At 37.2% G+C, this 24,792-nt stretch overlaps 2 protein-coding genes across 6 annotated transcripts; both read left to right on the top strand.

Annotated features, from left to right (window-relative positions):
- Positions 1 to 51: 51 nt before the first annotated feature.
- Kcmf1 (Potassium channel modulatory factor 1) lies at positions 52 to 10,089 on the top strand. Of its 5 annotated transcripts, none has more exons than XM_073077325.1 (9): positions 52 to 259; positions 429 to 596; positions 1,379 to 1,515; positions 2,717 to 2,836; positions 4,154 to 4,248; positions 6,020 to 6,194; positions 8,284 to 8,440; positions 9,206 to 9,447; positions 10,021 to 10,089. In XM_073077325.1, the coding sequence occupies exons 1-9, from the start codon at positions 244 to 246 to the stop codon at positions 10,072 to 10,074; spliced, it is 1,164 nt and encodes a 387-aa protein (XP_072933426.1). In that variant the 5' UTR covers positions 52 to 243; the 3' UTR covers positions 10,075 to 10,089. The 5 variants fall into 5 exon arrangements, with proteins under 5 accessions (XP_072933426.1, XP_072933423.1, XP_072933425.1 ...); XM_073077322.1 differs by having other exon boundaries at positions 5,996 to 6,194; XM_073077324.1 differs by having other exon boundaries at positions 1,379 to 1,527.
- A 2,239-nt stretch (positions 10,090 to 12,328) lies between these two features.
- Positions 12,329 to 23,968, top strand: Hat1 (histone acetyltransferase 1). The gene is made up of 8 exons (XM_073077320.1): positions 12,329 to 12,648; positions 12,727 to 12,896; positions 20,884 to 21,055; positions 21,527 to 21,686; positions 21,958 to 22,123; positions 22,438 to 22,586; positions 22,917 to 23,085; positions 23,405 to 23,968. The coding sequence occupies exons 1-8, from the start codon at positions 12,588 to 12,590 to the stop codon at positions 23,573 to 23,575; spliced, it is 1,218 nt and encodes a 405-aa protein (XP_072933421.1). The 5' UTR covers positions 12,329 to 12,587; the 3' UTR covers positions 23,576 to 23,968.
- The last annotated feature ends 824 nt before the right edge of the window (positions 23,969 to 24,792 follow it).

Here is a 24,792-nt window from a genome sequence, read left to right as displayed (position 1 = left end):
TTATTTTCAGAGTTTTTAAGGTAACTAGCATGTATATTTTGCAGATGGCAACATTGATTCATTATGTGACGTCATTATGGCCTGGTTGGGTTAGGTTTGCTTGGAAATTTTTGTTAAAATCTTGTATTTTAGTGTATTATATGTTGTGCTACTTATTTTAGAATTAGTAATAAAAATACCTCAAATAGTAGCAGTAACTCTGGTGCCAAGAAGTGCTCGTTTCGGCGACGTTTTCTGGCGAAAATGAATCGCCATGAAGGTGGGTAATGATAATCAAAATTTGTACGATGCTTTTGTCATTGTAAATTTCTTGACTTTCAGTCTTATAAACAGGCTAAATAATAATGTTTTTATCGATTTTATTTCGAAATCTCGCATTGTCCGAGTATATTTTCAATATTTTTTTACTATTATTGACATAATTTCAGGAATCAGCTGTGATTCTTGTTTGAAAAATAACTTCAGAGGACGACGATACAAATGTTTGATTTGCATCGACTACGATTTGTGCGCAGCTTGCTATGAGTCCGGCGCCACCACGAACCAACATACAACAGAGCACCCCATGCAATGTATTCTTTCTAGGAGTGATTTTGGTGAGCCTTTTGTGTTTATCCTCCACCCAGTCAACTGGCCTACATTTGACACATAAGCTTTTATCTGGGGCTTGGTCAAGATTAATGCAATCCTTTAAAATTTTACTTAATAAGTTTTTTAAAAAATGTAATCATACCATTTTATGGAATTTCCTTAAAAATATAAATGCATTATTGATACTAGTGAAATCACAGAATTTTGCATTTTCATTTTCTTATATTCATTTGTTTTTGTTTTTGTTATTATAATAATACAAATTGTATTAAATATTGCTTATTAGACTATGGTACCTGCTTTGTTTAATTTGAAGGTTCAATGAAGAGTAATTTATAAAAGGTATATGCAAATATGTTAATATTGAATATAATTTTAGAAAATTTATTAATTCCTTGCGTCTATTTACTTCAAAACAGTATAAAAGTGGTCAAATTTTTACTAAGAATAATGCATAAGTATGAGTTACTAGTGTTTATATGAAAGCATCAGAAACAAGAACAAGATTAATAGAAAATCCAAATTATCTTACACCATTTTACCAAAAAATAAGTAGAATGTGTGACCAAAATGATGGGAGAGTAATTTATATTCTGAAAAGGGTGAAATAAAGATATCACATCTGAATTATTCATCGAAATAAAATTTAAATCTTTGTATTTGGGATGAACTAAAATAAATGTTTATTTAATCAAGCTACACTGTGCTGTAAACATGATGTAAAGTTGTATTATTTTGAAAAATGTGTGACATGGTAATAATAAGTTTTTGTAATGTATAATTCTAGATCTCTACTATGGCGGAGAGACACTTGCCTTGGAGCAACCACAAGCTTACACATGTCCGTTTTGCAACCGCATGGGGTTGTCGGACACTGCCCTCATGGAGCATGTTACCGCGGAACACGCTGATACCACACTCGCTGTGAGTTCTGAAGTAATACATAGTTTGACTAGCTTTTTTTGTGATGTATGATTGTCAGTGTATGTGAGGTAAATTCTATTGTTTTTATGTTATATTTGGTTTTAAATTATATTTACATAATTATTAGTAAATTGAGTCAATTTAGTCAGTTAGTGTATATTAATAATTGATTTGGGTCAGTTTAGTAGATCAATTTGTATATAAAAACAATAGCAACAAATTATAATGGAATGGAATATTATATAATATATAATATATATATTCCATCATACTGGGCACTAACCAACTAAGGGTTGAGGTCTGCCCCAGGCCACTGGTCCTGGGGGCCTCCATATGTGTACAACTCGCCTTGTAAATTGTTAAAAGCTTCTAAAATTAGATCAACCTCTTATACTCATTCAACTTTCAACCTGGGTGTAGTTCAACTTTTCACTCACGCTTCATTCAACATTATTGCCCTGTCCCTCATTCAACATTGTTACTTCGGGCCTTCAAGAAGCTTACTGCCACTTACTCTGGATGATTTGACAGATCCACAAATACTTTGCCAAACAAATAAATCGTCAGACTAGAGTACCAAAATTAAATTATTATTTGACCTCTTTTAATGCCATATGTTATAAGCTGCCCATATCAAGTTATTTTTAACACACTTTTTTACGTAGATGTTCCATTTTCCTCTAAAGGAACAATAATACATTTCTATTATGGTAGTACTGTCAATAAATATCATGGAGTCCACTTTCACACGACAAAAGATTGATGACTCATTCACTTTATCTGGAACTGTGGCTGTCATTTATTGCCCACCAGAAGTAGACCTACTTGCCACAAATATGGAAAGTGTAAGAAAAAATCGCATTATAAATAAGTTTATGTGGCACAATCACATACTGTCCTGAAATTCAGGAAGTCCTTATATTAATTTCTGGACTGGTGTGGATGGGTATATTTTTCTATAAAGTAATTATTTTCATCATTATTATAGTCCACGCCAAAATGCTAGTCCGCTCTGAAGTTGTTGCGAGCTACTGTTGTCATACAATTTGCTAAGGCGACACGATTCATTTCTACATTCAGAGGGGACTAGCAGTTTTACGTAGACTATACCCTTGAGTACTTTCTATCTATTTGTTTTTTTTTAGGAATACATTTTATTTTTTCTAGATGATTCAAATAATGAACATAATAATCATTCTAGGTGGTGTGTCCTGTGTGCGCCTCCTTGCCTGGTGGGGAGCCAAACTTTGTGACTGATGATTTTGCTGGTCATCTCACCCTCGAGCACCGAACTGGACCCAGAGATCTAATATCATTTTTAATATCCTTTTAAAAAAAACAATCATTATATTTGCATGAAAAGTTTAGAATATTATTGATTTCTATAACTCACACAGCAAAGTATTTAAAAGTAACGTTCATTTACAACTACACTGATAAGCCATAATTTTGCAAGTTATTTGCTTTAAATATATTTTTCAGAACTGTACAATATCATCGATAAAATATTTTGCACCTTTTTATGGGTTTAAAAAAACTTGAAAATTATTCAAGGATAACTATTTCTATGAATATATTTCAAAGTGCAAGTTCAATTAGGTTGTAATTTTATCATGCTGGGAATATTTCCAAAGTGTAGATGTGATTAAGCTTGTAGGGAGTTATATGGCTTCCCTTGTCATTGTTGCATCTTGTGGCAAGGTCAATGCTACCATTGTGGGTATTGGGCTTACTATCTGCTACAGGTCAGGTTATTTAGTTAGTACATTTTAATATTTTATTTTTAAATTTGATTTTTACTTTTACTAGTTAAGTTGAGTTATAAATGTAGTTTATTTATATTATATTGACAATATTTACTAAATTATTAAATAATTATGTTACTTAATCTTCAGTCATATTTTAACAGAAGAATAAAAATAATTTGGTTTATAAAAAACTAGCTGACAAATATATTTGATATAAAATATAGCCTGTAGCTTTCGAATGGTGAAATAATTTTTAAAATCGGTCCAGTAGTTTTTGAGCCTATTCATTACAACCAAACAAACAAACAAAGTTTTCCTCTTTATAATATTAGTGTAAATTTACATAAAATAATTGAGAATTTCTAAATTCTGGTCTATTGGGGAAACACATTATCATATAGATTTTTTTAAGTAATAATATGTTTTGTTCAAACGATATGACAAATAACATTACTTTAGAAGATAGAAATTTATAATATTAACTTTGCACTCCAACGGTATAAGCCATGTGATTCTGATTGAGTTTAAGACAAATCTCAAAATAAAGAGGCAGTCGAAAAATTACAAAAATCAACTCTCGTAATGAATGGGCATGCATAAATGCATTATTTATATTTAGTATCCGATCATATCCTGTTACAAAACACTGATCAGTGTCTTTGTAACAGGATCTGAACGATTTTTAACCGACTTCAAAAAGGCTGGTTTTGTATTCGATCGCTTTGTATGTATGTATGTATGTATATTTGTATGTCGCGATTTTCTCAAAAACGACTCATCCAATTTGTATGGGTCATCTATCTATTATTACAACTATTTCCTGTTCTATTTTTCCCTATTATTCGGGATTTTCCATGTAATTTGAATGATTATCCGTAACTGATGTTCACGACGAGCCGAGCGGCATCCGGCACGGCGGCGTGCGGCGCATGCCCCCGTCGGGCCGCGGCGTCAGTCGCGCGCGCCGCACCAACATGCAGTTTAGGTAACTATTATATTAGTGTACATTGTGTGTACTGTGCTTTGTGTGCGATTAGGGATCGGCATACGTAAAATGGTGCGATGTCGCCCAGTGGCGTTTCTTAAAAAAAAAGTAAAAAAAATGGGCCCTGTTTAGACAATTGTTGCCCCAAGAAATTATTCATTTTTAATTTTAAGTGAAAACTTCTTTAGTACTTTTTTGTGAAATTCGTGTATAATATTTAACACAACGTTACTCTGTTACTACCCTGTTACTCAGGGGCCCCGTATCATTGATACGGTTGATACGGTGGTACTTCCATGATGCCATCATCAAAACGTCTTCGCCAATTGTTTCACCGCAGAAATGTGCGACGTGCAACGTATTGCATTTTCCATGAACTGCGCATGTTCTGTAGCAACAAGATTTGCGTTGCAGTACCGCGTCGCACAGCTTTTATGTATGTCGGTTCTTAGTATCCGATTCTGCTTATTGCCTAGCCAATATTCTATTGTGAACTTACTACAAAGTAAACAAGTAGACTCTGTTTTACTTTTACGTTAAGTAGACAACGTTCCATTTTTTTTTTTAATTCCGTACGTCAGAAATAATATTATTTTATTTTTCCTTTTAAGATTTATCTTTACGAAAATCCCGAAATAATCTGTTTTTAAATAGTACAGTTTTGTCCTATAAGAACTATTCTTTTTAACCCTCGCAATAAGTAAAACAATTGTCTCCAATAATAATTATATTATCATGAGATGAGCATTATAAACTACTAAGAGTTAAATATATAAACCATAGATATAATCAAACACTTTCTTAGTTCTCATAATATCTATGAAACAATAGCGTGTAATTGTATTTCATTATGATTTACGTGTATGTGTATTAAAATATTTTAATATATTTACCTTATTATAATTGGTTAATCATACAAGCTGCAGGTGGATTTGAGAAAGTAATTAAAGGACAAAGAAACGATACGATTCGATAAAAATAAATCCGTATCTGGGATGATTCACACAAGGACAAAGTTGCTTACGCATCATCTGTTTTTGATTATGCATATTTGCGTATTTGCAAACTGAAAACGCAGTAAAACTCAAAACATTCGTATAATTGACTATGTAGTATCTTTTGTATTAAGTAAATTGCACGAATTCCTTGTATGAAATAAAGCAACCAAATCCATCTTTAACAATATGCTTAATGCAAATAAGGCAGAATTAAAACCACTTATTTCTGTCTTATAACAGCAGTGTTAAGCGCTGCTTGGTTTAAAGGGCACCACCTTTTTGAGGGGAGACATACTTTTTTGAGGCTTAGTTCTCAGGGGTAGCGGCATTTTTGGGCGACCTCAGGTAGGAATCTAATTTTATCTGGGGTTGATTGCTGTACACGGGCGAGAGTAGCCAGTTACCATCAGGTGGACTGCATGCTACTTTTATATTAAATGGCGGCGTAATGCGTGGAGACGAGGAGCTTCTCTAGCGGACAACGAAAAAAAAACGTATTTGTCGGCTAATAAGTCTATGTGACATTTGTAATTTTGTAAAATCAAATCAACTTTTTAAGACTAGGGGCATCCATTCCACTTTCCGCCCCGGGCCTTCGACGTCCTTAGTCCGTCACTGTTTACATTGTATGTGGCAGACGGCCCCGCAAAATGTATTTTGCTCATACAAAATTTAGGTCTTACGCCGCCACTGCTTATATTATATAAAAAGAGATAACGGATGTGTCGTAAGCGAAGTGTAACCGTTAGTGTCCGTTCCGCCCGCTGGTCTAGCACGAGCGGCGGCATCTCGTCGCTGTCGCCGTCGTCGCGCGACGCGGTGGTGGACCCGATCGCGGAGCTGCTCTCGCAGCTGTCGGGCGTGCGGCGCGGCGCCGGCCAGCCCGGCACGCCCAGCCAGCTGCAGCAGCTGCAGATGCAACTGCAGCTCGAACGACAGCAGGCCACCGTTAGTATTCACCAATATTTTATATTAATTATTCAAATTCATATTCTTTATTTGCTAGAACGCAGTTATTACACAGATATTATGTATGTATTACAGTCCAGTGTGTTCTACCTGTATAAGGTTTGAAAAAATTCAACAAAATTATATAAAACTTGCTACTAATTAATTGCTATTAATTACTTGCTACTTATAAATTAAAATTTGCTACTAATTAATTTATAATACCTGAATGGCATTAGCCGATTAATAATAATAATTACGTAATTATTGTCTATTGGTGTAAAAGAGATTGTGTAATTTTTTTTCTTTATTGTACGATATTCTGTGGTATTTTAGTAAAGAAAAGAAAATAAAACAATTTTTATCATAAAAGTTACACATAATTTATTTTATGATTGTTATTGCTTTCTTCGGTTCGATATGCTAAGGTCTATTCAATTTAAAACATATAATTACCGTGAATTTCGCCAAATGCAATTAGTACCAATATCAGTTGGAGGAGGGAATTGAAGGCACGCTTGATTAAAAAATGCATTTGTTTCGAGTTCATGGTATTTGCATTCGAATGGTGTAATATTTGAACGTGTAGTTGTGTTAGCAACTCTGACGGACTTTAAGAAGCGGCCTGCATTGGACCCCCGATTCTTGGCAATCACTGTTGCTAAAAAAGGTTGTCAAAAGGTCACCGGAATTATACATAATTTTCGGTGACTAAGTCTATGACACATTTGTAATTTTGTTAAATCAAATCACCTTTTTACACTTTTCTTTTTGCAATTTTCCGTGAACGTCAGAATGGCCGGTCACTACCCATATTTTACATCGAAATAATTACTAAAAGTTGCTACCTAGTTGCTACTAGTTGCTATTAATTGCTACTAATTGCTACCTAATGTATAAGCGTAATATATTTAATTTCGGGTTTTCTCTTTTAATTATACAGGCGTTTAGACCTCTTATATTAAATCCGTAATATTTTTTTATCCTTAAAAGCTATGAAGTCCAATACGATGCATTTGAAGGTAGCAATTTGGTAGCAACTATTGATTCCAAAAAAACTTTATTCATTTGCGCAGTTTCTTCTCACTGGATAGGTGACCGGCCATCCTGATGTCAGAATGGACGGTCACCTTAAAAAGTAGTTTATCTTTTTTTTATCGAAGGTAGCAATTAGTAGCAATTAATAGCAACTAGTAGCAACTAGGTAGCAACTTTTAGTAATTATTTCGATGTAAAATATGGGTAGTGACCGGCCATTCTGACGGTCACAATTTTCCGCTCTGGGCGTCCGACGACCTTAATCCGCCACTGGTTAGCATTTATAGCGATGCCGAACAATCGATAGTTACACTATCGATGGTTGACTTCTAAAATCAGTTACGATATCGATTGGACTAGCGATAGTATCGACACAATCGATAGTATTGATAGCATTCAATACGTATTGATAGTACAGTGTTATTGATAGTATTGATAGTACAGCGACTATCAAAGTTAGATATGATCGATAGTGTCTATAATATTGACATATTTTACTATCGATATAGTCGATAGTATCGGTTTTATTGATAATACCGATAGTCCTATCGATATTTTCACTTACACACTATCGATAGATTATCGATAGTGTATCAATAGTAGCATATCAAGCGGCACCACTATAGTCGGGCCATTACGAACGTGCGAAGTGAATTATAAATCATTTTTATCACATGTCTCGTGCACACTTATGGGCATATCGCATCTCTCGCTCGCACTTCTAGTGTTGTGCGTAAGAACAAACGGATTTGTCGATAGTCAGTAGCAGGTAATCAAGGAAACGTTAAGGAAATAATGTAAAATATTTTTAGGGTGTATTTTTAAAGGTATTTTAATAGCATCCATATTTATATTTTTGCATTATTTCTTTAGTCATCAAAAAAAGCGTCCTTTAATTATAGCTGCCTGCGTCCGAGCAGCATCCCTTTATCTATATCGAGTTGTGCGGCATTGTCACATTCCTTTGACGTCATCTTTTATGACTCAGCTCGCACGTTCGTAATGGTTCGACTCTAGTTATGTTGGCAACATTAATTGTGTTTGTGCGCAGGCGGCCCGGCAGCAGCTGGAGCGGCTGCCGCGGCGCGCGGCGGGCGGCGCGGCGGGCAGCGCGGGCGGCGCGCCCCCGCCGGCGCCGCAGCCCGCCGCGCAGCCGCCGCCGCAGCCCGACGCCGCCGACTCGCAGTTCCTCCTCGCTGGCTTCCTCGGTAAACAACACTCGCACACTCTTACTTACAGGCATAGATTAGTAAAGATACTTCGCCGCCTTCAAATTGAATGAAGCCACAAACGGCTTATTAGTAAGTTCTTTTTTTAAATTCTCGACAAATAAAAATATTTTTAGAGAAAATTTACGAATAAATAACTAATACTGCGTAATTTACATAATAAATAAATAATTATTTCAAATATTTTAGGGACATTTTAGCACGCAGACACGTGGCAAAACTTTTTTACACAACTATTTCAATTCTCAAAACTGGGTACATTTTCTTGTTAGGAGTGAGTAATCTTTACTAATCTATGCTTACAGGATGATTTTTTTTAAGTGGACTTGGATAGATGAAAAATGATGAAAGGAGTTATCAAGACAATTTTGTGCAAAAAAGTGCATTATTAGCTTAAAAGTATCTATTTATCTAGTCGGGAAACGACCAAGTTCATGAAAAAAAAAATACACTGGGAAAAAATTACAAGAAAAAGAAATATGTAGCAAAACAAGGTGGATGTAAATTGTTTCATAAATTGGTCGAAGGACACTCTGTTTACAACAAAAAAATGACATACTGGGGCATTAAAGATTCGTATCGTTATAATCGTGGAACAAAAACGGTTCTGATTATGTTATGTGATTCTGATTATGATGATATGATTCTACTTACAACATGAGAGCTTTTCGCAAGGACGTTACTCTACCTTCACAGGCAGTTAAGTAGCTACTTTAAATTAATAAGATGATCTGTATCGAACAGGTTCGACGGAAGGTACCGACAGCGCCGAGGCGGAGTCCCGCGCGGCGCTGCTCCGCGGGCTGATGCTGGCGTCGCTGGGGCGCGCGCCGCCCGCGCCGCCGCCCGCCCCGCGCGCGCCCGCGCCGCCCGCGCCGCCCGCCCTGCCCGCGCCGCGTGCGCCCGCCGCGCCGCCCGCCCTGCCCGCGCCGCCCGCCGCGCCCGCACACCCGCTGCCGCGCACCAAGCCGCAGCCGCGCACCAAGGTAGACGCCCCCTTCGCGCACTGCTAACGCCGCGCCGACACCAACACCATCACCGCGCGGCGGGACCCGCTCGTGAAGCTAGTTGACGCGGTTGACTAGTGTGCTACACGCACCATTTATGCACCGCGCTAAGCAGTCGTCAAAATTCGTGAAAACCAAAATTTAATTTCGCCAGTTTCGATGATAAAGAAACATCTATTGAATTTGATTTACAAGATTTGGATCGGAAGCTCAGAAAAGAAATCTTTATTTACTGCAAAGTTCCGAAGACTGATGATTTTGACCACATTTATATAAGTTCTGTCTTCATATGTGTATGGAAAAAGCGTGCACGTATCACATGTACATAATGAACTTAGATGTCAGTCACGCGAGCTACGAATTCAATTTTGAGTCTGAAGTATGTGGCTTCATGTAAAAACCGGATCCATCGCGAATGAATCGGCACGAAATGACATCATGCAACGTTATCTTTGTACCGCTAACGGCGGCGCTGACATGCCCGCGAATCGCGCAGCACGCGTCAGTGACAGCTTTCCTTGAACGCAACATAACTCGCGTGTGGTGTGGCAGGAGGCGGCAGCGCGCGCGCACGGCGCCGCGCGGCAGCTGCCCGAGGGCAGGTAGGAGGCCGCCCGGCGCCGCCCGCCGCCCGCCGGCACGCGCCGCCGCCGCGCGCGCCCGCCCCCGCCCGCCGGCGACGCGCCGCCCGCCGCGCGGTGTCGCCCGATGGCGTCGCGCCGCTCGCCGAGCGACGTCGCCCGCGAGTGACCGCCGCTCGTCAGTGACGCGCCGCACGCCGCGTCGTGTACAGTCGTCGGTAGATAAAACTATTTAATGTTTATTCGTTAGGTATTACGGTAGTCTACGTATTATTATTTATCCCGGAGCCGGAGCCGTCGGGTCCGAGCGATTCCGGCGAGTCGCACTCGCACTCGGGGGTGAACCTTGTGGCCGTCGATGTTAGAGAGTATCCGTTGTAAATATAGAGTCGCAGGCGCGCCGCAGCCGTCACGGGTCAGACCGGTGACGAACGTTAACCGGATTTTACTTCCTTGTTTTCGCTAACACTTATTAGTGGATGCTTATGTTTGTTTTGTTGGCTTTCCAAATATCAGTGTGATTTCCTTTATAATAGAGATACGTAATAGTTATGTGGAATGTTTTAACCGATTCGAACTCTATGAGATGAAGGATGATGGTCATTGAATAGATTGTTATTGTTATAGTATGGGAGGAGTCACCCGATCTTTTCATTATTGTAAACTTTTCTACTTGCTTACTACACTGCATTATTCTAGAAACGTTAACGAAGACCAATTACAATATTGTCATACTTTTTTATGAGATTATTTATTGCATATATTGATTAGAATAATTTATGATAAATATATTTTTGTAACTGCTACGATGCAATGCTAATTTTACATTGACTCCTCTCATGTATAAAGCAGGTAAACAGCTACTTAATTAAAATTGTCACTCGCTACTCAAAAGAAGTGCTTATTAGTTTGATCATTATACTCCAACATTACAAAATGTTTGTATGTACCCTAATTAAATTCTATGATATTTAAATTAATAGTATTTTATTTCATTGAACATTGAAAATTTTATGAATAATAAACTTTTACATCAAACCCTTTGTTCCTATTTAAATTCCGTTTCATATATTCCTGTTTAGCACTCAAACTATTACTTTTATAGTGCAATGAGTTACAGATGCTGCTAAAGACTATATACCTCACTCTTATTATGAAGACATTGGAGAGTTTTTTTGTAAACATGACTATGTAATCAATTAATAATATAGAATAAGCATTTTGATGAACCCTATAGATTTAAGTATAACGCAACAGTAACGTAAATCAGCTTTAAAGGAATTTTGGGAACTCTACCTGTAAGGGTTAAGTAGAGGATGCAAAAGAATGAACAATCGTCATTTTTGGGTCATGGTTAACTGTACTCTATGGTTAACTGCCTTCCATACATTATAGAGTATGGTATACGGACAGTGTATAATTATAGCATACACCAAAGAGTATAGTAAGCCGTACACTACACTAGAATGTGAAACTGAAAGTAATTAAGGACAATAAAAAGTAATTGAAAATAAAAATGAGGTATAACAAATTTAACTTTTTATTACTACATAAAATTAAGAAATTGGCAAGAAGGAAAATGAACATTCAAGAGTTTTATTCAAGAAATACCGAAGCTTAATACCGAAATTAGCTTTAAGTTTGTTGTAGCTTTTATAAGTACTGTATTATAGCACACACAAATCAACACTTTCATATTATTATTTGTTATCTAAGAGTAGCAGACGAGCATGCAGTCCACCTGATGGTAAGTGGCTACTGCCGCACATGGAAATCTGTAATCAACCCCAGATAGGATTAGATATTCCTACCTGAGGTCGGCCACACATGCGCCGCTACCCCTGACGACTAAGCTGGAACGCTGAAAAGTCTGTTTCCCTTCAAACCGGAACACAGCAGCGCTTAACACTGCTGTTATTAGGTAGAAGTAGGTGTGGCGGTGGTGCCGCCGGAGTCGAACCACAAAGGGTTCTACCACCTTCAATATTATTTTAATACGACAAAAAAGTTTTTACAACAATAAGCTATTTATCTAATTTTTACATATGGCAAGCTTAATTTGAAATAAGTATACTACTGTATCTTTTATTATAATCTCTTTCAATTTTAGATAACAAGACTATAAGAAAATAAGTTTTACTATTGAGTTTATTATATTGATAATCAATCCATGTTTCTATTCCATCAATGAATTTATTTTCCTTTCCGTTTCTTTTTCTAATGTGCGAAATACGCGATTCCACGACAATTAAAAAAATGGTTCGGCGATCGGACAGGAGCAGCTGCTGGACAGTTGACAGTGACAGTCAATTGCTAAAATTAAAAAAACGTTTGAACCTGTTTTACTAAAGGCGATATTTAGATATTTGGAGTTACAAAGGAATAAATTTATTTTTCCATTTACTTCTGTGCCAAGGGGTGATCTAAAATAAGCAACACGGTGAATGAAATTAACATTCGCAGGCAGTAAAGTTTATGACGGAGTTTTGCGCGGGAAGGCGCCAGTAATTGTATGTACGGGCCAACTGATTTTTAAAAATGAGTGATACATTGTCTCATTTAGTTGTTGATGGAAACGAAGTATTAGACCTAAAATTGGGTGAGTTCTATTAATTCAACAAGTATTACATATTCTAATATCTCTTCGTTCAGGTTTCATAAAGACATTTTTTTGCAGTGAGGTCCGTAGATGATATTGAGAATGAAAATAGCAGTTTCGCCTCAGAAATGTGCCACCAAGTGTTTGGTGAGAATGAAAACATATTTGGCTACACAGATTTACATATCAAATTGTTCTACAGCGCTGGCAGCTTACAAACTTACCTTGGAATTATGTACTCTGATAAGGTTTGTTTAAATAAATACTAATATTATTATTTGACTTATTAACAGTTGTATGCAAATACTGTTTGTCTGCTAAAAAGATGTGTTCCTGTAGATTTATTATCTTAAAAACACCCGATGCAACCTAACCTTAAAGTTTAATATTGGTAGCTTATTTTTAATATATGGTTTTCTTAAGTGTGAAATTAAATTAGAATTATTACTTGGGCTCTACTTAAACATTTAGAATAATTGATCCCTGTGATTCCTTACAATAATTGTGCTATGTCTAAGATTTTACTGTGTATTCACATTATATTTAATTTATATGCATGATTACATTTCTGATCTTTACATTATTTAAATGCTTATCTGTATAAACGATATAAGAGGTGTGAAATTCTATGATTTTCATCTTGAATTATGACTATCATATTAATATTGTCATTGTATTTGATCTTATAAGAATATTAGATCTTGGGTAAGCCGGCTAACTAGACATACATTAAGTATCCATATCAACAAGATGTCATTTTGCATTTTGGTTGTAAAAGTTGTTTTTTAAGCATATTATGACATCTTGGGCAGCCAATGAGCCATCAGTGTGTCATTTGGATACTAAGTAACGCTAAGTAAGCTAAGTAGGCTAAGTAGGCTAAAAATGTATCTATATAGATGCATGGACAATAAAGCTGTTGATCTATTTTATTAATAAAATTGAACTTACTTCATCAACACTTAAATGACAAATTGGACGCCCATGCGGTTGCATATTAAACAACTGCTTTGTAGTCTAATCATCAAGATGTGTTCGAACTCGGAGAGAGGTGAGGGGGTTGAGGGGTTGTTACTAACCACACTTGTAATAAAAACACACTTGTATGTTCCACTGAATATATTTTATTAAATTTACAAGCGGCCTCTTATAATATCTACGAAAGGTTCTCAACAGCGTGATTCAACGGCTATTTTAGCAGCGCCATCTAGTTGAATATTACGGAACTATCACATACAAATTATTTGAATATAGAACACAAATTTGAATATTGAACATACCGCCCACCAAGGGCAAGATGGACCTTGCCCTTTAATAACAAATTAACAATATTACAACAATTACGACCGCCCACCATAGAGAATCTAGGAAATACAAAGGTTAAATATTTACATAAAACTTTCTTAAATGAGTACCTTTAAAGCACTTGCTCATACATAAACATTGTCCAGCAAAATTAGAATGTAGAATCTAATTTACTTATTATATTGTTACACATACAAAAAATATTAGTTTACTTTTCTATTGGTAAGAAACATAATTTCGACACAGGTCGTTTCAAAATTCCAGTTTTAGTTTTTAAAGATACAACTCTAACAACCTTGTCTTCTCCTGGATGAGTGGCAGTTATTAGACCATAAAGCCATCGGCATGGGGGCAAATGATCCTCCTTTATGACTACTACATCGCCCAGGGAAGGTTGTGATTGGCGATCAGTCCATTTATACCGATGTAAAAATTTAGTTAAGTATTCCTGCGACCACTGTCGCCAAAATGTTTGTAACATTCGTTGGGTATGTTGCCATCTCCTCAGACTGCTCACATTTGACTTTTCAAAATCATAATCAGGTGCTGCCACTGGTGGTTCACCTATTAAAAAGTGCCCTGGTGTTAATACCGTAAAATCATCTGGTTGGTCATTGAGAGCTAACATTGGCCGAGAATTGAGGCAGGCCTCTATTTGGGCTAGTACCGTGGCCATTTCTTCGTATGTCAGCGTCGAATTACCGACGACTCTCTTTAAATGGTATTTTACAGATTTCACACCAGCCTCCCACAAACCTCCAAAGTTGGGCGAATGAGGCGGTATGAAATGCCATTCGCAATGATTAATCGCCAGTGCTTCAGCTACCTCCTGATGCATACGCCTGTACTCATCAGAAGAACGTTTTTGTAACTCGGTTGCTGCCCCAACAAAATTGGTTCCATTGTCGCTCCATAACTGAGAGCAATTTCCTCGTCTGGCTACAAACCTCTTGAAAGCCTGCAAGAAGCCTTCCGTCGTTAGATCAGTCACAACTTCAAGATGTATGGCCCTAGTAGCCATACAAATAAATAAGCAGATATATCCCTTATGGGATTTATGACCTCTGCCCTTGGTCGTGCGGATTTGAATAGGCCCTGCGTAATCTACACCACTATGACTAAATGGACGAGTTGGGGTAACACGAGCGGCCGGCATTTGCCCCATCAACGGATTTCTAGTGACTGCTGAGTTTTTGACACAGGTTACGCATTGTCTGTTATGTGACTTTATTAATTGTTTTCCGCCCAATATCCAATACTTGCTTAGAATATATGCCAAAGTCAATTGTAGTCCACCATGAAGTGTTTGTTTGTGGGCATCAGAAATGATTAGTTCCGTCAGATGAGACTGCCTTGGTATTATTATTGGATGCTTCTTATTTATATTCAACCTTGAGTGTGACAGTCGACCTCCCACTCTTAATACACCATCGTTATCAAGAAATGGATTCAGTGTCTTAAGTTTGCTGCCTTTAGGTAAGTTTTTATTTTCTTTTACTAATTTAATTTCATCATTAAAGTTGTTCGATTGACATTCTTTAATCCAGATTGTTAATGTATCTCTTAATTCCTTCGCTGTAAGATAGTTTATAGTTATTTTAGGTCCTCTTGTTTTGTTGCAATTGACTATGAACCGCCTGCAATATGCCATGACTCGTACAGTTTTCGTTAACGAAGAATATTTATCCCATGTAGATTCTTCTAGCGTAGCACAGTGTGTTTTAAGTGCTTCCATTTCAGTCTGAACCTCTTTTGGTCTGAGATAGATGATAGGCTCACGAGATATAAAGTCTGGACCGTGAAACCATAACTGATTGTTCACCAGTTCCAAAGGGTGTAAACCTCGAGATGCTCCATCTTCAGGATTCTGTTTGGAAGATACGTGGCACCAGGTGGTTGGTTCCAAGTTATTGAGAATTTCTGACACTCGATTCGCCACAAAGACATTCCATTTGCTTGGATGGTCATTTAGCCAAGCTAGTACCACGGTCGAATCGGTCCATGCATGAATGTTGTGCTTCTCCACATTCATCACCTGTGCAACTTCCAACAACAATCTGGTAAGTAACACGGCACCGCATAGCTCTAACCTTGGAATGGAAACTACTTTTACAGGTGCAACTTTAGTCTTGGCCGTGACCAAGGTAACAGTCACCTTTCCTGCTGAGTCAAGTACACGGAGGTATACTGCCGCTGCGTATGCCACCTTAGATGCATCGCAGAAACCGTGAATCTCACGACAAATCTCGTTCACGTTCGTGCCATGCCATCTAGGTATACGTAATTTATTAAAGTTGGTCTGCTCTTCGCGGTAAGTCAACCATTCATTTAAGATATTGTCTGGTACCTTATCATCCCAATCAAGTGCCGCTAGCCAGAGCTTTTGAATTATGATTTTTGCTATTATTATGCTTGGTCCTACCCAACCTAGTGGGTCATAGAGACGAGATATATCTGATATAATTCTTCTTTTCGTTACAGGTTTTTTCAGCTCAGGCAGATTAACAACATAGCGAAAGGAGTCTTCACTTCGGTCCCAGGTAAGTCCCATTATTTTTGTAATATCATCTTCTTGTATTTTCAGGTTCCCAGTATTGTCCCCTTTTGTTTCTATACTTTTCATTACTTTTAACAGCTCATCGCTGTTACTGCGCCATTTTTGTAGTTCGAAACCTGCTTTGCTTAGTAGTTCGTTCATTTCCTTGTATACTGTTTTTCCTTCCTCGACGCTATTAACACCGGTCATTAAATCATCTACGTAGAAATGTTTGAGTATATTTTCAGCTGCTGAAGGATAATTTACACCGTGATCATGTGCTACTTGCTGAAGAGCCTTTACTGCCAAATAAGGCGCTGACGCCGTACCAAAGGTGACTCTGGTAAGTCGGTAACTTTTTATTTCTTCCTTATCATTTTCTCTCCAGAGTATGCGTTGACAATCAGCATCCCGCTGGTTGACCTTTATTTGCCGATACATTTTAGCTATGTCGGCTGACATACAAATGGGTGAAATCCTCCATTGCATCACAATGCACCTTAGTTCTGGTTGCAACTTGGGTCCAACCAGCAACTGATCGTTTAATGATAAATTATTTTTCCCTTTGCATGATGCATCGTAGACGATCCTTACTTTGGTAGTCTGTCTGTCATTTTTGACCACCGCGTGATGAGGCAAATAAATTGATTTATCATTATCAATCTCATCCTTAGGTACCACTTCCATGTGATCTAAGTGTAAGTACTCTTCAATTACTTCCTGATATGTTGCTTTCATTGTTTTGTTCTTGTTAAGACGATTTTCTAAAAGTTTCAGTCTTTTTTCAGCTATTTCCCGTGAAGCCGTTACTTCAGGAGTACCATTTCTGAATGGAAGACGTACGATATACCTGCCATCCTCATCCCTTTGAGTTGTTTCCTTGAAATATTGTTCACATCGTTTTTCATTATCTGTGAACATGGTTTCCTTAGGTTGCCGTTGGTCTGACTCAAGTTCCCAGAATCTTTTGAGCATGTCATTGCTTTCCGTGCAACAGTGCATAACTTGGATCTGCGAAATAGGATCATTTGATGGATTCACCATACCTGAGAGAATCCAACCGAAACTAGTAGCCTGTGCTATTAAATTACCAAACGGACCTTTCTTCATGCCTTCTTGTAGTATTTGACTGTATGTTTCTGCACCTAAAAGAAGGTCAATGTGATTTGGAACATCAAATTGTGGATCAGCTAAAACTAGTTCCTTTAATTCTGGCCAATCCAATTTTTCAACTTTTCTCGTAGGAAGAAGAGAAGTTATGTTTTTGAGGACATATGCCTTCACCGGAATCCTGACATCAGAATTAATCAAAGATTTGATTTCGATGGTAATCATCGCCTTGGAAATAATTTGCTTATCTCCACCAAGACCAGTTATTTTTCCTTTAATAAGAGTTTTATTTAAACCCAAATACTGTGCCGTAGACTCAGTGACAAAGGATGACTGCGACCCCTGGTCTAAGAGTGCGCGAACCTTGTATCCTACTCCGTTCCTGGAAGTAGCCTCCACTAGTGCTGTGGCGAGCAACACCTGTTGCTGAACTGTATCCTTTGCAAAACAAGATACTAATGGTGTTGGATTGGTTTCCCCATTAGCATTTCCTGAAGAAGAGGCAACATACCCGTTATTTTCATTGTTATTGTTGGTAACCATAGGACTCCTTCCCTTGGGATGCAGGAGCGAATGATGATTTCGTTTGCAAATGTAACACTTTACCTGAGACCGACAGTCTTTAGCCGAATGACTACCACCCATACAATTAAAACATATATTATTGTCAAAGACAAACTTACGCCTGGCATCTACACACTTTCTTTGGAACTCTTTACAAAAGCTCAGTTTGTGATCATTTGTACAATATGGACAAACAACATTTTTTACATGTAAAGATTTAATTTTGACAAGTTGGCTAACTGCAGGAGTTGGTTTGGTATTTAGAAATTCTAAAGCTCTAAACCTAGTCAATAAGAAATTCTTAAATTGATCATAAGTAGGCAATTCTTCACATAAACTAGCGATATTAAATTCCCACTGTCGACGAGTTTCTGGGTCTAACTTTAAAGTAAGAATATGTATGATTAAAATGTCCCAGCTCCTAATATCTATCCCTAAATTACTCAAGGTAGCTAAGCAATCATCAGTTGTATCGACAATAGACTTTAAACCGGTTGCGGACTCATTAATAAGATTCTTTTGACTTAACAATCGTTTTATTGCATGATTAGAAACAAATCGTTTGTTATCATAGCGTTTTGTAAGTAATTCCCAACATCGCTCAAAGTTTTCTTCTTGTATGGGAATGTGTCTAAGAATTTGTTCTGCTTCACCCACTAAACAGCCCTTTAAATAATGCAATTTTTGAATGTTATCTATAGTACTGTTGTTTATAATTAACGATTTAAATAGTTCCTTAAACGAACACCATTCCGAATAACTTCCGGAGAACGATGGAATATTTATTTTGGGTAATTTAGCTATTGAGATTGGGGGAGCTGTATGAGATGGTGTACTATATTTTACTTGGAATTTTGATAACTGGCATTGCAGTTCACATTTGTAGTCTAAATAAATTTCCTCTACCTTGTCATACATCTCGCCAGTGACGTATATAGACTTTTTTAATACATCGGGTGGATAATTCTTAGCTAACTCCTCGTGTCCTAACATAAACCTTGACCACAACTGTTCTAAACCCTCTAACCTTCCATTTACGTATTCTAGTGTAATTCTTTCCTTAGGAGACTTTTTATAATTCAATTTACTTTTGTAAACACGTGCCGCTAAATCATTTTGTAAATTTATAATTGACTCCATTATGAACCAATAACCATAAATTAATAAGTATTAAACTTAATAATAATTAATAAGTAATAAGCATAAGTCAATAAAAACTACTTTCAGACAGAATTGCAAATTCAGAATGTTCAAATTTTACAAGTGTTTGACGTATTTATATTGCTCAGAAATCGGGCATAGATTTATATAATTTATATTAAATTTGTAATGTTCTATGTTCTAATATTAAATCAAAAAGTTTTTTAATATCACCAAAGAGTTTTTTATAATGTAAATTACTCACTATTTTCTTCGGTTTTACTTAACCTCATGTGATTTGATTCACACGACCTCGGGCTCCGCTGCCCGTTGTGTAGCCTCGGGCTCCGCTGCCCGTAGTGTAGCCTCGGGCTCCGCTGCCCGTAGTGTAGCCTCGGGCTCCGCTGCCCGTAGTGTAGCCTCGGGCTCCGCTGCCCGTAGTGTAGCCTCGGGCTCCGCTGCCCGTAGTGTAGCCTCGGGCTCCGCTGCCCGTAGTGTAGCCTCGGGCTCCGCTGCCCGTTGTGTAGCCTCGGGCTCCACTGCCCGTAGTGTAGCTTCGGGCTCTACTGCCCGCCGAAGTTCAATTTCCTCGGGCTCCGCTGCCCGTCGAAGGTTGAACTGCCTCGGGCTCCGCTGCCCGTGGTCGTTGCAGTGCTCCGACAGCAACGCTCCCTGCTGCACCTCACCGCTGGCTCCGCCTGACAGTCACCTCCTCAGGAGACCGTCCGAATTGACAACCATCCACACTTGGTCGTCTGACTTGCGTTTGCGACAACAATCCGCTGCCCGCAAGTCCGTTGCTTCACAAAAAACCCTCCAGTCCAATCTTATAGAATAAGATGGATCCGGCTCGAAGGACCATGTTCGAACTCGGAGAGAGGTGAGGGGGTTGAGGGGTTGTTACTAACCACACTTGTAATAAAAACACACTTGTATGTTCCACTGAATATATTTTATTAAATTTACAAGCGGCCTCTTATAATATCTACGAAAGGTTCTCAACAGCGTGATTCAACGGCTATTTTAGCAGCGCCATCTAGTTGAATATTACGGAACTATCACATACAAATTATTTGAATATAGAACACAAATTTGAATATTGAACAAGATGTTAGCCTATGAAATTATTGCTTATGCAATAGTAAGCAGGCTTAAGATTTGTTATCTATACTTCTATACTAATATTATAAAGAGGAAAACTTTGTTTGTTTGTTTGTTTGTTTGTTTGATTGTAATGAATAGGCTCAAAAACTACTGGACCAATTTTAAAAATTCTTTCACCATTTGAAAGCTACATTATCCACGAGTAACATAGACTATATTTTATATGGAAAAATATTTGATAAATAGATTTTTAGGCGGTACAAAGTTGGTCGGGTCAGCTAGTTCACTATAAAGTGATATAAAATATCTCTCAGTCTTCCTTGTAAATTGTAAGTTGAAATGTATAGATTAAATTAAAATAAATACATCATTAGCATTAAAAAATATGCACTTATCTATTTCTTTATGATACATACTTACCTCATTTAATATATATTTTTTTTATTGTACATATTAAATTATTAAGTTCTTTACAGATAGAACCAAAGAAATCAGGTGGATTGAAGCCTGATGATGTGGAAGGTGCTCTCAAAAAGGTGTTGGCTCCAGGATACACAACAAATCTGGATAATTTCATATCAATGTTAGATAAGGACAAGCAATTCACTCCACATGGTTCACTTTTGTATTCATTCTCAGTTGTGCCTGGTAAGTCTGTTGTTATTATTAATATCATATTTTTTCTTTAATTGTAGGTCTCTGGGCTCTGTACAGTACAACTAGAGGTCTGTATATTTTGTCACCCTTTCCAAAAGCAAGGAAGTCTTGAAGGTGGTAAAATCCTTTGTTGTTTATTATTGTATCTGATGGCATCACCGCCACACCTATTTCTGCCCAATATTTCTAAATTTAAACAGCAGTGTTAAGCACTGATATGTTCAGGTTTAAGGGTGTGGTAATGGAGACATACTTTACTGAGGTGTTCCAGCTTAGTCCTCTGGGGTAGTTGCATATGTTGCTGACTTCAGGTAGGAATATGTAATCCTATCTGGGGTTGATTGCAGATGTCAATGGCGGACAGTAGCTACAAACCGTCAGGTGTACTGCATGCTCGTCTACTACTCCTATATTATACAAAAAAATGATAATTTCACCTAATATTTTGAACACTTATGACAGAAAAAGGTGGCGAAAAACGCACATTTGAAGTATACTACAGTGAAACATCAACACCTGGCTTCTTAGCATACCATGAGCGCCTGCAGACTTTTCTTCTGTGGTATGTGGATGCGGCATCCTTTATAGATGTTGATGATGACCAGTGGACCTTCTTTACCGTGTAAGTAATATGATTTGATGATCTTGATCTAAATCATCACTAATCATAAAATGACGTGCTTTTTAATTATTTTTATGTCATGGAAATAGAGAATTTCTGATTCGCACGGGTCTTAGAAGTAGGAGGGTTTTGGTCATATTTGCTTAGGTTTCCTGGCATTAAATCTGTGTTGAAAGAAGTGTTAATTATTTCTAAATCTGATTCCCATAGTCAAAGAGTTTCAAACTAAGTTACCATTGCATTTTTTTGAGTATATGTTATTATTCATTAGGTTTGAGAAGTACCGCACGAGCGAGGGTGAAAATGCGTTCGCGACGGCCGGCTACGCGACGGTGTACCGCTACTACGGCTACCCGCGACACACGCGGCCGCGCGTCTCGCAGGTGCTGGTGCTGCCGCCCTTCCGCAAGCTGGGGCTGTGCGCGCAGCTGCTGCAGGTATGTGTGCGCCCTACGGCACACTTGTTGCACAGTAAGAGTATAGGCACAAATAACGACGAGGATATTATGCTCCACTCGCTAACCATATCACAATGTTGAATAACAGGAATTTAAATACATAGCAGTGATAAACTATGGCTGCATTCTGGTTCAGTAGCAGCATAGGAGGATATAAAATATACAATTTATGTGAGATATTCCAAATTACATTCTCAAATTAACTTTTAATGTATGAGGGTTACATTAAAAATATCAAAGTATATTCTGTTTATAATTTTATAGGTTTGTATTTTATATTGTTTTATTTTCAGGCCATCTACACCCATTTTCTTTCACAAAAAGGAGTAATTGATATAACAGTGGAGGATCCCTCAGAGGACTTCCAGAGGATACGAGATTATGTGGATGCCAAAAACTGCAGTAACCTGCCAGCTTTCCAACCAGCTAAACTTGTACAGGGGTATGTAATTTATCTACATATTTCAGTTAGTCAAATTTTATTCATATAATTTATGGCCTATATTAAAAAACTAATAAAACCATCTAATAATTTATTTAAAAAAATATGTTTATTGTTTTATTTACTCATTTATATGATGTAACGCATAAATTATATTTTTTTAAATAATTATATTCTCTTTTATTTTAATGTTTCTTAAAAAATTGTTAAATAAGAATTAACCACAAAATTAGGGAATGTTTAATCTACAAAGCCAGTTTTTGTACAAGTACTTGTTCTAAAAAAAAAACGCCAGAACCCTTTTTAAACAGTTTCAAACTATTGTTACAGTTTTTCACCAGAAATGGCAAGTCAAGCGCAGAGTAAATATATGATAAATAAGAAACAGGCGCGCCGGGTGTATGAGATACTGCGCCTGAAATGTACCAACACATCTGATGAGACTGCATACCTAAATTACAGGCTAGATATTAAAAATAGGCTCAATGCACCATTTCAAGTAAGTTTTAATTTCTGTTTTTCTACAAAATGGGCAGTATTAAAATTGGATGAATATCAAAAAGATGTATTTATTATTGTAGTGTTTATAAAAATAATATGATGTGATGATAATATAGTGACCAAACATTTTGAAACGAGAATAAAGACGACTTATCAGTACTGTGATTTACAATAAATAATTTAACAAAGTTGGTTTTACATACAGACTTATCATTTTGGCAGACATATTAACTAACTTACGTATATATACATATTTCTATAAAAGAGAATAAGAAGTTACATTCAGCCATTAACTCTGTTCGTTTTGTATTCCACAGAAAAAGAAGTTGGAAATGAAAAAGCTGCAGAAACTGCTAAAGCCGCTGGAGCTCGCGGCTACGGCGGTGGCGCTCGGCACGCAGGACACGCACGGCCGCCTCGCCGCGCAGTACGCCGCGCTCGAGCGGGACTACCGCCGCGTCATACACAGGATGGAGCATTGCCCCTGAACACACACACACACACATATACATACATCATACACACACACTAACTAACAACAAACAAACATTAAAAACATAACAACAGCAATAAACGAGTGCTGCATTCTGGTTCAGTAGCAGCATAGAGGGATATAACACACACATACACACACACACACATACATACACACACATACACACACACTAATACAACATATACAAATACATACATTTATACAACCCATATTCCGGGTAAACACAAGCACTGCCCTTGAACATACATACAAATTTTATACAAAATGATGAAAATACTAACAACTGATACATACATTTACAAAGAGGATATACATCACACATACACACACGGTGAAGATGCTATAAATATCTAACTTACATATACACTTACATTGCAAGTGATTTGAATATCACCATATTGTTACTCTCATGCATACACAGTGAACATATATCACATTCACACACACACAAATGAAATATCTCACTTAGAGGAGACACTATGGATAACTTACACATACACAATTTAGTTACCTCTAAGGCTCATGTAAACTCATGAAAAACTATAAATATATTGCTGGCTATTTCAAAATCTTCCACAGTTACACAATCATATTTTTGATAGACAAGATAAATACGGAATTGATCTCGATATTCAAAAAAATACTTGAGTTTCATTGTTTTTATTCTATGTCACTTGGTGTAATATAATAAATTAATATAAAAAAAATCATAAAATATTTTTAATATCTTAATCGTGTGTAAAGTCCATAAATCGCGTTTAAGTGTATCAGGGCTCGTAACGGAAAGTTGGAATTGCGCGCGCTGCCTCACCTCAGCGCTCAACTCCGTCCGTTAACATAATACTTAGCGAACTTTTTGAACGACATACAAATATTTCAGTTGGGCTTTATTTGTTAAGCTCTGAACTATCGATTTTCAATAAATGTACAAAAGGATCTCAATGAACGCCTCGTCTGATTAAATCTTTAACAAATTGTGCCTTATCCTATTTCGTTATTATGGGTAATCTAGGTCCGTGTTATGTATGAAATATGAAGTTGGCAAACACATGTTTTGTAAGTGCTTAACATAATACTAATAGCAAAACAGGAGCATAATTTAGTCTTGATTTAACACGCTGTAAAAGTTGCTGTTCAAACTTTTTTGTAGTTAAATTTGATCTTTTCAATAAATAATTGTAATTGATGACGTATTGTATTTTTGTAAAC

This window comes from Epargyreus clarus, unplaced genomic scaffold (assembly GCF_041222505.1).
Source record: "Epargyreus clarus isolate Ecla_fem2 unplaced genomic scaffold, WU_Ecla_fem_2.2 ptg000010l, whole genome shotgun sequence".
NCBI classification, from domain to species: Eukaryota; Metazoa; Arthropoda; class Insecta; order Lepidoptera; family Hesperiidae; genus Epargyreus; species Epargyreus clarus.
This window is presented reverse-complemented; position numbering and strand designations above follow the sequence as displayed.

Bases quoted from the DNA above. Each gene is read 5' to 3' on its own strand.
- Kcmf1 (XM_073077321.1), top strand. The intron at 597-1,378 runs GTGAGCCTTTTG...GTATAATTCTAG, and splicing joins TCTTTCTAGGAGTGATTTTG to ATCTCTACTATGGCGGAGAG. The intron at 4,249-5,995 runs GTAACTATTATA...TGTAACCGTTAG, and splicing joins CGCACCAACATGCAGTTTAG to TGTCCGTTCCGCCCGCTGGT.
- Hat1 (XM_073077320.1), top strand. From the start codon at position 12,588: ATGAGTGATACATTGTCTCATTTAGTTGTTGATGGAAACGAAGTATTA. The intron at 12,649-12,726 runs GTGAGTTCTATT...ATTTTTTTGCAG, and splicing joins AGTATTAGACCTAAAATTGG to TGAGGTCCGTAGATGATATT. The intron at 12,897-20,883 runs GTTTGTTTAAAT...AGTTCTTTACAG, and splicing joins GAATTATGTACTCTGATAAG to ATAGAACCAAAGAAATCAGG.